Source organism: Oncorhynchus mykiss, chromosome 29, assembly GCF_057628025.1.
Source record: "Oncorhynchus mykiss isolate SJ-2025 chromosome 29, ASM5762802v1, whole genome shotgun sequence".
Classification (NCBI taxonomy): Eukaryota; Metazoa; Chordata; class Actinopteri; order Salmoniformes; family Salmonidae; genus Oncorhynchus; species Oncorhynchus mykiss.
This window is the reverse complement of record NC_143050.1, coordinates 11,446,435-11,459,968: the sequence shown is the minus strand read 5'-3', so window position 1 is coordinate 11,459,968 and position 13,534 is coordinate 11,446,435. Positions and strand designations below refer to the sequence as shown.

At 44.9% G+C, this 13,534-nt stretch overlaps 1 protein-coding gene across 2 annotated transcripts in view; it reads right to left on the bottom strand.

The window, feature by feature from the left end:
- Positions 1-848: 848 nt before the first annotated feature.
- Positions 849-13,534, bottom strand: part of LOC110510203 (A disintegrin and metalloproteinase with thrombospondin motifs 2) — an 89,948-nt gene continuing 77,262 nt past the window's right edge. Inside the window, exons 10-22 of one of the 2 annotated variants that reach the window (XM_036967492.2) lie at positions 12,895-13,008; positions 12,564-12,709; positions 12,263-12,438; positions 10,583-10,716; positions 8,669-8,792; positions 8,393-8,473; positions 7,745-7,908; positions 6,509-6,665; positions 6,155-6,287; positions 5,685-5,892; positions 5,365-5,494; positions 5,179-5,253; positions 849-2,798 (exon numbers count right to left, since the gene is read on the bottom strand). In XM_036967492.2, the coding sequence (XP_036823387.2) occupies positions 1,870-2,798; positions 5,179-5,253; positions 5,365-5,494; positions 5,685-5,892; positions 6,155-6,287; positions 6,509-6,665; positions 7,745-7,908; positions 8,393-8,473; positions 8,669-8,792; positions 10,583-10,716; positions 12,263-12,438; positions 12,564-12,709; positions 12,895-13,008 (2,571 nt within the window). In that variant the 3' untranslated portion in view covers positions 849-1,869. The remainder of the gene's footprint in view (positions 2,799-5,178; positions 5,254-5,364; positions 5,495-5,684; positions 5,893-6,154; positions 6,288-6,508; positions 6,666-7,744; positions 7,909-8,392; positions 8,474-8,668; positions 8,793-10,582; positions 10,717-12,262; positions 12,439-12,563; positions 12,710-12,894; positions 13,009-13,534) is intronic. The other variant, XM_090226503.1, reaches the window with a different exon arrangement.

Below are 13,534 nucleotides of genomic sequence, written 5' to 3'. Positions count from 1 at the left end.
CCCTTCTTACATCAGCTGATATCTCAAAGTGCTGTACAGAAACCCAGCCTAAAACCCCAAACAGCAAGCAACGCAGGTGTAGAAGCACGGTGGCTAGGAAAAACTCCCTAGAAAGGCCAGAACCTAAGAAGAAACCTAGAGAGGAACAAGGCTATGAGGGGTGGCCAGTCCTCTTCTGGCTGTGCCAGGCACCCGACCACAGGCACCCGACCCGCCACAAGGAGTCGCTAGAGCGCGACGGGACAAGGACATCACAGCCAGCCAAACCCTCCCCTAACCCGGGCGATGCTGGGCCAATTGTGTGCCGCCTTATGGGTCTCCCGGTCAAGGCCGGCTGTGACACAGCCTGGGATCGAACCCGGGTCTCTAGTGTCGCCTCAAGCACTGTGATGCTGTACCTTAGTCCGCTGCGCAACTTGAGAATTCCCAATTTTATATTTATAATTATTATATTTATAATTTTTAATTTATCATTATTATATTAATAATGATTATATTTATAATTATTATATATTTATTATTATACATTATATTTATAATTAATACTATTATTGTTATTATTATCCTATACCATATATTACCTACATCATGAAATATCTACTACTAGATGAACATCAGTCATTTAGTGCCACCCTGTGGACACCATGTTGTTCATCATCATAGACAATCTAGTTCTCGACTGCACATCATTACCACTGAGGAAGCTAGAGATGGTTTGCTGTTGCAGGCCTACCCTACATTACTGAAAATAAATTTAATTTAATTCATATTGCAATCTTCATTATGTGTATATAACTTTTTTTTTTACATTCTCAACACAGTTCAAAAGTCAAAGGAGGACAACAGTATTATTTTTCAATTGCAGTTTTATTAAATGATCAGATTATCAGGTATGAAAACGTACAGCTTATGTTGTTTCCATTTACCAATGCGTTAGAATACTTCATAGTGATTGTATGGCTGCTGGTCCTATGAGCACATGCCTCATGCACCTGCATGTGAAAAGCATCAATCATTTAACAGACAGTTCAATAAATATTAGAAATAAAATTTGAGTCATATTTACATTTTACCTTGGACATCATGTGCTGTGTGTTGGTATTGAAAGGGTGGAATGTACAGATAGTGTAAGCTAGCCTTATACAGTTTGGATATGATTACGGTTTCAATAGGGTGTATACCATTACTATAATAGTACTAAAAGTTTTGTAAAAACAAATATACAAAAATGTACTCACAAACCATTTTTGAACCTGCTACTGACAACAGCGACTTCCTTCCTTATCATAAGTGCTGTTAAATAAGTAATGTATTAATTGTTTACAATCTAAACAAATAAACAATATGTATTGACATCAAAGAAACAAAAAAACTATTCAATTTATCTTTATTACCAAGCAGCGAGTACAAATGTGCAATTAACGCTCAAGAGAGTGGATTTACAGAAAACTAGTTAGTATTCATTTCTCAATTGTGTCAGTTTTGTACGTTTTCTATCCCCTTTCCTCATTGGATAAAAAAGCGAAGCAGGCCCAATTCCCATCTTTAAGATAACCAAAACATTTTTACATGACCGACAGGCTCTGATCTGGAATGAGTGGTTTCATTATAGCAGGATTATGCCACACATTGGTGGCAGGTAGTCTAGAGGTTAAGAGCGTTGTGCCAGTAACCGAAAGGTTGCTGGTTTGAATCCCCGGGCCGACTAGGTGAAACATCTGTTGATGTGTCCTTGAGCAAGGCACTTAAGCCTAATTGCTCCGGATAAGAGTGTCTGTAAAATGTCTAATGCAACATTCAACAAGAAAATCTCTGTAGCATAGCTTTGGGATGTGCTAAAGACTAAGGGAATCTAAGGTCGCCTGACTATCAAGGTCCCGGTTCTCTTTTTGCTCGTTTGAGGAGTAAGTCTTGCCTCCTTTTCTCAGCTAGGAGCTCTTGTATTCTTTTGTTCCGTGTCATTTCTCGGAATGGAGGCCGTCTTCTAGGAACAAAGTGGTTTTGAGAGACATCATTGTCTACACCAACGATCCTGTACGGCACCTCCAGCCAGTTGTTCTCTCTCTTGTCCTCTGTCCTGTGGGGGGGTATGGTGGAGAGCATGCGTATCACACTGACCCTACGCTGTGTTGGAATGGTTTTCCATCTCTTGTCTACTTTAGGTCTGGAAGTGGATGGAGCTAGGGTTGTCCAGGACTTCCTCTCAATAACATCAACCCAAGCTGTGGTGGACGTGATGGATTTGGGAACATTTGTAGTTCTGAGAGTCGATGGGCCCTGACTGGTGGGGACTGTGGTGGGTTCTGTGGTGGGTTGAATGGTGGTGACGGTGGTGCTGGGATCTGTGGTCTCCTCAGTGATGGTGGGGAGAGATGTAGGACTCCTGGAGGTAACCAAAGGGGTGGTTGTTCTTCTGGGGCGTCTGGGTGTTAATACAGGGATGGTGGTAGGGCTATATTTTTTCGCTGTGTTGTGCTCGTTGGTTTTGGTTGTATACTCCTCATAATCGTCATAGTCGACATAAGCAAAGTCAGTGGTATAAAGCTCGGTGGAGGGTTTGGGTGTGAGGGTTGTTGTGGGGGTTGTTGAGCAGGAGCGATTGGTGGGAGCAGGTAGTGTGGTATACCTCCAGGGCCCAGTGGTGAAGGTCTGGCCCGTACTGGTGAAGGTCTGGCCCGTACTGGTGAAGTTTCCCTCGCTGCAGGACTTGCAGCACATCTGTCTGTACCCACGGTTGGAGCAATACCTGTTCAGCACCTCCATACGACAGAACGCTGACCTATCTCCCTTACACTGCCCTGAAACACAAAGCAACACACATCTCAGAAACAAAACCCAACCTCTTATGATAAACAAATCAACCATAAATCTATCCCAAAGACAGGAACAGCGAGAAAGTCACAGCTAAGTCTACTGTGACTGAGAGAAAGCAGAAAGGGCCAAGATGCTTTGTTTATCATGCTGAATCAGATGCAAAGATATGAACGGTAAGATAGAGTCGCTCAACATCGTACTATTCATCACTCGACATTGTAACAATGTGAGCTGAGAGTCGGGAAGCAAGATCAGGGAGTGAGTGTTTTAATAAATAAACAACATAACACAAAATAAGAACCACGAACAACACACAGACTTAACACTGAAACAGAAACAATAACGCCTGGGGAAGGAACCAAAGGGAGTGAAATATATAGGGAAGGTAATCAGGGAGCTGATGGAGTCCAGGCGAGTCTGATGACGTGCAGGTGCGCGTAACGATGGTGACAGGTGTGCGCCATAACGAGCAGCCTGGTGACCTAGAGGCCGGAGAGGGAGCACATGTGACAAACATCACTCAACATCAGACTATTCATCACTCTAGGTGTATAATCTGTCAGACATAAAGTTGAACAATTATATATTGACAGTTTTATTTGTTGGGTTTGGACTGTACTGCTGAAATGAATGAGAAACCACAGTCATACGATACACTCTCCCTGTCATATACGTGAACACAGTCTATTCAGTAGAGACAGTTAACATCAGTACGCCAAAACAGATGAACAATAACTGATATACTGTACACAATGGTGATCGAGTGAAACAATAAAGATGTCCTATTTGTGTAAAAGGAACAGCACATTTAGTATCTCTTGATACGCTTAAAAATACTTAATCCAGTACTCTTAATCCAGTACTCTGATAAAAATCATTTTGGCCCAATATATAGTAAGGAACACATCTGTTCAGGCCTTAGCTACAAGTTGGCTGGTAAAAGCATACAATTCATTGTTGTCACCAAGTTGGGAGACTAAAAGTCATAAATGCTACTGAATATAGGCAAAAATAATTGTATATATTGTAGATACTCCCAAGTCGCAGTTTAAATCTGGTTGACACATTGTTTTCCCCACAGCTGCCAGAATTGAGCTACATTGATACAATCATGATACAATTACAATCAATGACAATCACTGTTTTGTACATGAAGGTGCTGAGAATCCATTTTGTTGTAAACATCAAGTTATTTTTTCTTCCTCAGGAAGCTTCTCCTATTCCTTATCACTCTGATAAACAAGAAAAAAGCCATTATGTCTTCATTTCTCTCAAAAGCCTAATATAAGGCAAAGCTATTTCCCAGATGTTTATGACAAAATGACTGCATGAGGTATCAGAACATATTTTTCACTAACTAACGCCTTACAATGCTACACAAACACACAAGCATATTTAGATAAATAAGGACACATTTTAGTGTCCACTGTCTACTGCACAAAATGCATTGAGAGTAAAATTCACATTTCTTTGTGAAAGTGAGAATAAACCATTCTCACCTCCGCATAAATATTCTGCTCTGGTTACTTATATTAATGTCCATATTTTTTTAATGCTCATTAGATGTTTCATTTAAATATTTAGGTAGAATGGATACAAAAACACACATACGCTAGAAGTCAGTAATAGAGAGGAATATAGTAACTCACACCTTATTTCTGTGGAACTATTTACATTGATAATTGTGTATGCATACTGTATGACAATAAAACTTTATTGTCCATTTTACAGCGAACAATGGACATGTGTCTTCTGCTCCGTTCTCAATGCCCCTCAGACACCAGTTACTGAGTCAGCTTCACCTTTGTGTTAACAGCCACGGAAGAAAAGTCTCTCCCAAAACAAATCCCCTGCTTCTTGTTATCAAATCCACTGCGTATCTCCATATTCACTTCCCTTGAGTTTCCCAGGTTCAAACCCAATAACATGTAGCCAGTGAGCAACTCTGTATACAGAGGCTAGACCATGACTATAGTCTCAGAGGCTCACAGCTAGGACTTAATAAAGCCTTATCAGGGATAGAACTTCCATTTCTCTCTTCAGTGAGTATTTCAAGGCCAGCTCTACAGCCTACAGTACAGTCAAACCCCTGAAGGAGAGAGTGTGTGCTGTGCGTGTGAGAGAAAGAGCCAGAGAGACAGAGACCACAGCACAGGAAGTCTCCCTTTCTCAGCCAGGCAGAGAAGCCACAGACAGGCAGGCAGGAGCCATCCTCCAGTGTAGAGGAGTAGAGGAGAAGAGGAGGAGAGAGACACTATCAGGGCATTATTCCCTGCAGAGAGAGGCAGAGAGAGAAGGGTAGAGCCCAGGTGAGCAGAGGCATGCAGCGGACTCCTCGCTCCGAGCTATAGAGCGGATGTTTACTTGAGGAGATCTTGGGACCAGGGAGTTCTGGGTTGGCCCGCGACAGCCACTGGATCAAAGCGTTTCTTCCGTCCCCTGAGAACAAAACAAACAAGGGGATGATGTGAAAATCTATTTATATTGTTTCAGTAATAAATTGTTATGTATTTGAGTTCAATAAGTTAGGCTTTCTGATTGGACAGTCACCTGTGCAGGGGACTAGCTGGCAGGTTCTGAGTGTGATGGGTTTGGTCTCCACGCAGAGTCCCACTGAGTTATCAGAACTGTTGCACAGAACCTTCCGCTCCTGGGTCCCGTTGCCACACGTCACCGAACACTAAATAAAACACACACACACACACACACACACACACACACACACACACACACACACACACACACACACACACACACACACACACACACACCTCTGAGTTGTTCAAGATATCATGGAAACAGGTGTTTGCATGGAATGCTGTCAGTAATGGTGGAGAAATATTCACATTTGGCTTTCAACATCTACCAACCTGGGACCAGGGTCCTACTTCCCACTTGGCAAAGCAGAGCTGGCGATTGCAGGGTCGCCGTCCCTCTGGCCTGTCATCATTACAGTACTTGCTGTGGATGGTACGTTGGTCACCGCCGGCGATGGGCTGCAGACAGAGGACAGAGCGGGTCTGGTAGCCAGTCTTCCCACAGGATGAACTACACTCCTGCCAGTCCCCAGTGATCCAACTGGAGATTAGAGAAGACAGACACATCACCATACAGGAAGAGTGGGAATAGAATGACTTACTGAGAAACAACAGGAATATTAACAGCTTATATACAGAATTAGTAATACAATAGTTACATAGAACATTCACAGCACACACACACACACACACACACACATACACATACACACACACACACACACACACACACACACATACATACATACATACATACAGACACAGACACACACACACACAGACACACTGATGCATTTACATACACTGGCTGGGAGCACTCTTTCTGGCTGCAGTTCCTGCTGATAGCTCTGGGCTTGTCGATGTTCACACAGAGGGTGCGGTGGACCATCTTCCCATCTGACTTTCTCCTGCAGCCAAACCTTGTGTACTGCTTACCTAAAGAGGGAACAGAGTGGATACCACTCACATCAACAAATCAATCAATCAAATGTATTTTATAAAGCTCTTTTTTACATCGGCAGTTTTCAAAAAATGCTTTACATAAACCCAGCCTAAAACCTCTATAAGCAAGAAATGCAGAGGCAGAAGCACCAACAACGTTGGTCAACATCCAAGGTTATTTGACAGTTGAATACAGGAGGACGTTATATTGTTACCTCCACAGGGCCTAGAGCAGTGAGACCACTTCTTTAGAGCCCACTCAAAGTAGGCTGTGTCCTCCTGCACCAGGTTATTTTCAATGGACGACTGCAGCTCTTCGTGGAGAAAGTACTTGTAGGACAGAGTGACCTTTGAGTCACCGTGGGAACGCATCTGTGGGATAGAAAAGATACTGTAAATTCCAAAACGATACACTTGTTCACAGCTGAACTCTGATACAAAGGAAAAAGAAGAACTATAACACCTAGTGATTTCTGACAACAACATGCAAACAAAAGAGACAAATCATGGATGCTACAATAACCAGTCAGTCAGTGCTGAACAACACAACAGCCATTAATGACTAATAGTAAGTTATAGAGCAACTTGAGACGTGGCAAACACGACAGAAACAATGATATGGTACATTTCTGTAACTACTGTGGATTTTCTGTAAGTAACTTCACGTGATGTAAACAGATGCTCTGAGGTTTTAGCCAACAATATGGCTGGATAGTGGATACCCGTTACACAGAGAACATTTCAGGTTGAATTATTTCCTGAAGCTACCGCTATATTTCCATTGGTGAGGTGGTTTTAACTTAAAGTGGATAAAGACTAAACCATGATACCAAAAACATTACTGTGGCATATGTAACGGGCAGGCTCTAAACACCCACACGCACGCACACGCACACGCCCACGCAGACACAGACACAAACACACACACACACACACACACACACACACACACACACACACGCACGCACACGCACACGCCCACGCAGACACAGACACAAACACACACACACACGCAGACACACACACACACACACACACACACCACACACACGCACGCACACGCCCACGCAGACACAGACACAAACACACACACAGACACACACACACACACGCACGCACACGCCCACGCAGACACAGACACAAACACACACACACACACACGCAGACACACACACGCAGACACACACACGCAGACACACACACGCAGACACACACACACACACACACACACACACACACACACACTAACACACACACACACACACACACCGTTAGACCAAGAGGAAATTCCCTCTTGGGTTGATGGCGACAATTATTTTGAAGTCGCAGGAATGGCTACCTCATCCCGAGACCATGAGCCTGACTCATGTCCGCTACACATGTGCACATCAATTCAGGTAATGTCAGTCATTTGTACTGGCCAGGGACCTGAGTGTATACAAATTACTCACCATGACCAGAACAGTGTATCTGAGAGGTCCTGTGGTCTGGATGGTCTCCATGTCATCATTGTTGTGGTACTCCCACTCCACCCCCTTCTCTATCACTGTACGGGACTCTGGGAACTCGTTCTCATCGTTCAGGAACAGATGACCTGTGGCCTGGTTCTTTACAGCTGACAACAAGGAGAACAGAATGTACTGATGTTTGGCTGAGCTCTGCTTTTCTCAACTTGGTCATCATGGCAGGGATAAGCCAGAGATATTTGTCAGGATTATGATAATGAGCATTAGGGCCTGGATTTACTAAACCTAATCAAGAAGAAAGTTATAGTTGGTATTCCTCAAAAAGGTTTTGGGAAATGTTCTTATGTTATTTCTTCATTTTCTCCTTAAGAAAAAAAATGCAAAGAAATTAGATTCTTGAGCCAGTATAAATGAGCATCCAAGCTGGATCTCTTCCCAGCAGTCCAGATGCACTATGGGTAGTCGACTAAAGTATTCTGTACTCTCAAACCCAAAACAGCCAAAACTTGACTGAAGCAGCAATTAATAACAAACTTCCTTAACCAAGCCAAAGACTACTGATTTATAGAGGCCAACATCCTGGATATTAGCGAGCCACTCTGATATTCACAGAAGCAACATAAATAAACCTACCAAGGATGTGAGGGGTTGCCTTGAACTCCTGAATCAACAGATGTCTGGCCCCTTGAGGGATTTCAAGTATCTTGAGGAAACCTGAAACAAACCACAAACAAAATACAATAGATGAGCAACAGTCTGGTCTAGGTATAAAAACAGTTTCAGATACTGAGAAAAGCATCCCTGTGGACGTTGACACAATGTTTCCTATCTGAGATTGTACACGTGTGCGTTGGCGGTGGGGGTCATGTTACTGGACATGAGGGTAGAAGAAGTTGAGGAGGGGCTCACCTTCTTTTTTAGCGCTCCTAGTGAAGTTCCCCTTGATGATCTTACAGCTGGAGTTGTCTCCTCCACAGATGCCACACTTGTCCTCCTGCATGTCTGAGGCTATCTGGTTATCACAGCCCACGTGCTGTTGAGAGATACGAGTCAGTGTATGGGAGTTTGGGATCAGGGAGAGGAGTGGACCTGAATGGGTCAGTGTATGGGAGTAGAGGATCAGGGAGTGGAGTGAACCTGGATGGATCAGTGTATGGGAGTTTGGGATCAGGGAGAGGAGTGGACCTGAATGGATCAGTGTATGGGATCAGGGAGAGGAGTGAACCTGGATGGGTCAGTGTATGGGAGTTTGGGATCAGGGAGAGGAGTGGACCTGAATGGATCAGTGTATGGGATCAGGGAGAGGAGTGAACCTGGATGGGTCAGTGTATGGGAGTTTGGGATCAGGGAGAGGGGTGGACCTGAATGGGTCAGTGTATGGGAGTATGGGATCAGGGAGAGGAGTGGACCTGGATGGGTCAGTGTATGGGAGTAGAGGATCAGGGAGTGGAGTGAACCTGGATGGATCAGTGTATGGGATCAGGGAGAGGAGTGGACCTGGATGGGTCAGTGTATGGGAGTTTGGGATCAGGGAGAGGAGTGGACCTGAATGGGTCAGTGTATGGGAGTATGGGATCAGGGAGAGGAGTGAACCTGGATGGGTCAGTGTATGGGAGTAGAGGATCAGGGAGAGGAGTGGACATGGATGGGTCAGTGTATGGGAGTTTGGGATCAGGGAGAGGAGTGGACCTGAATGGGTCAGTGTATGGGAGTTTGGGATCAGGGAGAGGAGTGAACCTGGATGGGTCAGTGTATGGGAGTAGAGGATCAGGGAGAGGAGTGGACCTGGATGGGTCAGTGTATGGGAGTTTGGGATCAGGGAGAGGAGTGAACCTGGATGGGTCAGTGTATGGGAGTAGAGGATCAGGGAGAGGAGTGGACCTGGATGGGCCAGTGTATGGGAGTTTGGGATCTGGATGAGTCAGTGTATGGGAGTAGAGGATCAGGGAGAGGAGTGAACCTGGATGGGTCAGTGTATGGGAGTTTGGGATCAGGGAGAGGAGTGGACCTGGATGGGTCAGTGTATGGGAGTTTGGGATCTGGATGAGTCAGTGTATGGGAGTAGAGGATCAGGGAGAGGAGTGGACCTGGATGGGTCAGTGTATGGGAGTTTGGGATCAGGGAGAGGAGTGGACCTGGATGGGTCAGTGTATGGGAGTTTGGGATCAGGGAGAGGAGTGGACCTGGATGGGTCAGTGTATGGGAGTTTGGGATCTGGATGAGTCAGTGTATGGGAGTAGAGGATCAGGGAGAGGAGTGGACCTGGATGGGTCAGTGTATGGGAGTTTGGGATCAGGGAGAGGAGTGGACCTGGATGGGTCAGTGTATGGGAGTTTGGGATCAGGGAGAGGAGTGGACCTGGATGGGTCAGTGTATGGGAGTTTGGGATCAGGGAGAGGAGTGGACCTGGATGGGTCAGTGTATGGGAGTTTGGGATCTGGATGAGTCAGTGTATGGGAGTAGAGGATCAGGGAGAGGAGTGGACCTGGATGGGTCAGTGTATGGGAGTTTGGGATCTGGATGAGTCAGTGTATGGGAGTAGAGGATCAGGGAGAGGAGTGGACCTGGATGGGTCATTCAGGACAAAGAGAGTGTGTGGTGACTGAATATGCATGTGGGTGCAGGGGTTCTCATCAGTATGGATAACAGTTTATCAAACCTATATCAAAAACAGTCCTAACTTCATATGCACCCTACCAGAGGAACTAGCCAGTAGCAGCAGATTGTATAAGACAACTGTTTACGGTAATATTTCATGAGGAGGATAATGTTCCTTCATGCATGACTTGTGGAAAAAGGCCACAAGACCGGGGCGATGCCTACCTCACAGTCTCCCCGCACACAGATACTGTAGGAGTCTTTGTAGGAGCAGCGTGTGCCATCGTGCACCATCCTGTTCATGGCCACCACATCTCCTGTCTCCTTAGACTGGCAGTAGAGCTCGCATCTCTCATCAACTACAGTACAGAGAGCAGAGGAGAGGGGGACAGGATACAGGGGTTAATGAAGGAATTATCGTCATACAGAAGTCTTCAGCTTTCTTTGACTACTGTATTAACCTTTTGAACAGGCTTTCATTAAGGTAGTAACAATATGTGTTTTTCTAGAGACATGCATTCTGAGTCACTGGCATGGTAAACTGTGGAAATCTGAACAAACATTATTTAGAATTCTAAATTATAAACTGGGTGGTTCGAACCCTGAATGCTGATTGACTGACAGCCGTGGTATATCAGACCGTATACCACGGGTATGACAAAACATTGGTAACCAGTTTATAATAGCATTAAGGCACCTCAGATGTTTGTGGTATATGGCCAATATACCACAGCTAAGGGCTGTATGCAGGCACTCTAGTCATGATGATACACATGTAAGACTATAACAACACAAGCATGGAAGAGGCAGTTTCAGGGAGTAAAGAGACCCTTCATTTATAAAGCTAATCAAAAAAAGCAGTAACAATCTTCCCCCGTGGAGGAAAGCAGGAGATTTCTCAGTAATGACCTTTCCATGTGTCCTTATTCAAACACTGGCCTGACCAATGTTCCCTCGACATGTGGAGTGGCGTGGCCTGCTTATGTGTGTGTGTGTGTGTGTGTACCAGCAGTGCTGTCTGTGTATTTGTTTGAGCCGGGGCCTCTCAGATTCCTCAGTAAACCAATCAGTCCTCAAAACCCAGGTTTACTCTTCTGATCCCACTCAGAAAAATCATTCTGATTGTCCAGAGACTTGAGCTACTGGGTAATACACTGTGAAGCCCTGTGAATGTGGATGTCAGTGCAGCCAGACGCCTATCCTCCTCCTCCTCTTCCTTCTCCTCCTCCTCTTCCTCCTCCTCCTTGTCCTCCTTCTCATCCCCCTTCTCCTCCTCCTCCCCTACTCTCCTCCTCCTTCTCCCCCCTTCTCTCCACCTAAAGCTAAGCTGTCTGTTTTGCTATGGGCCACGTTATGTAACTTCAGAGTTTTATAATGGTTTGGCATGGAAGTCCTGGCCTCACAATGGGAAAATGAGAGCAGTGGTGTACACTTTTTCCTCTCTCTGCCTCAACAGAACCTCCAAGCCAACTTCTGAGTAAAAAACACATCTGGCCTGAGTGGTAACAGCTGCTGTGAGGGCATTATAAACCTCCTATGCTTACTGGTCCAATCTCTGGACAGTACAGAGGGAAAGGCATGCACAGAAAGTACTAATCAAAAAGGAGAGGTGATAGGATGGAGAATTCTTATATTCAGCTTCTATTCTAAGTGTAAAAATATTGCAAATAGTTGGGTCTTGTTTTCTGCATGTCAAACCTATTGTGTCCATTTATGTGAGAGAACTTGCTTAAATGTATTTACCGTATGGGTAAATAACTAATTGTCAAGACAGTGGTAGTTATGCTATAACACAGTCCCCATTTTTAAAAATAGGGCTAACGTCCGTCTGAATGAACGCTTCACTGGTCCTTCTGTCTTTTTCAAAGGCTTTTGACTCCCAGCCAGGCAGCACTGTGGACTTACTGTCAGGATGCTCATAGGGCAGCCAGTGGTGCTTGGTGTTGTCATACTCAAAGTAGGGCTCCCACATCTTGCACTGCTCCTCCCTGAAGTCAACTAAGGGCTTGGAGCACTCCTCTAGGTTACACAGCTGGAACTCATAGCTGTTGCCATAGCAGGTGCGTCCTCCATTGGCAGGGCTGAGTTAGGGCAAAGGAGAGAGACAGCGGGAGTTCCTTTACATTTGAGACACTATAGACACTTTCCTATCGTTAACAGAGAGTTAAAGCACACCTATCAGCTTGTCGTCTTGTGCTGTACTCACATTGGGTTGTCACACTGACGGGTCCGGAAGCGCACACCACCCCCACAGGTACGGGAGCAGGAGCCAAAGTTACTCCACTGGCCCCAGGCACCATCCTGTCTCAGAATGTCTGGGGTCAGCTTCATGCAGTAACCTTTGAAGCAGTGCTGAAAGAGAGGGAAAGAGAGAGGGAAAGAGAGAGGGAAAGAGAGAGGGAGAGAGAGAGAGAGAGAGAGAGAGAGAGAGAGAGAGAGAGAGAGAGAGAGAGAGAGAGACGAAGAGAGTTGTCACTGCATATGTTGACAGAAACATTGAAGCAAAGCACTAGCATGTAAAGAGGAACCTTTCGTACCTTCCCTGCTGCACACGTAGTGCCGTCGATGGGCGGACCCTTCTTGGTTTTGCAGAAGAATGGGTTGTCTGGGTGACTGCACCAGAGCTGCTTGCAGGGGTCGTAGGTGCTGTACTAAAAGAAACAGATTCATGCTCTCTCTCAGATGCTGATCAAGAAAGCTTCCCTCAGCCTTAACATGTCAACCAAGAAAACATCAACTGTAGTGTATGTACACAACCGTCCAAAATTGTCGCTGCTGGCATTCACTGAATACTATATCTGCCCAATGTAGCTCTAATATTGTGAATAGTTGTAAGCTTACACACGGTAGGGTTTAGTCAGAACAACAATTAATACTGTCATTAAGGATGTCTATGTTAATATGTACATGTTGTGAAGCACAAACATTACCATGGTCATTCAACAAGACATTGAACACGTGAAGTACATACAGTAGAAAGAAGAAACCATACTATGAATCTATATCAAAACATGTTGTCACTCACAGCATAATCTTGCTTAACCCAGAACTAAAATCTGGCGTGATTTGGTCAGATGTACTAGTTATGTTTACATAGTGTGTCCACAAGAGATTACTCACAGCACAGTACAGTCAGACACATTCGCTGGACTATGCTTCACGAGTCACGACTTAACG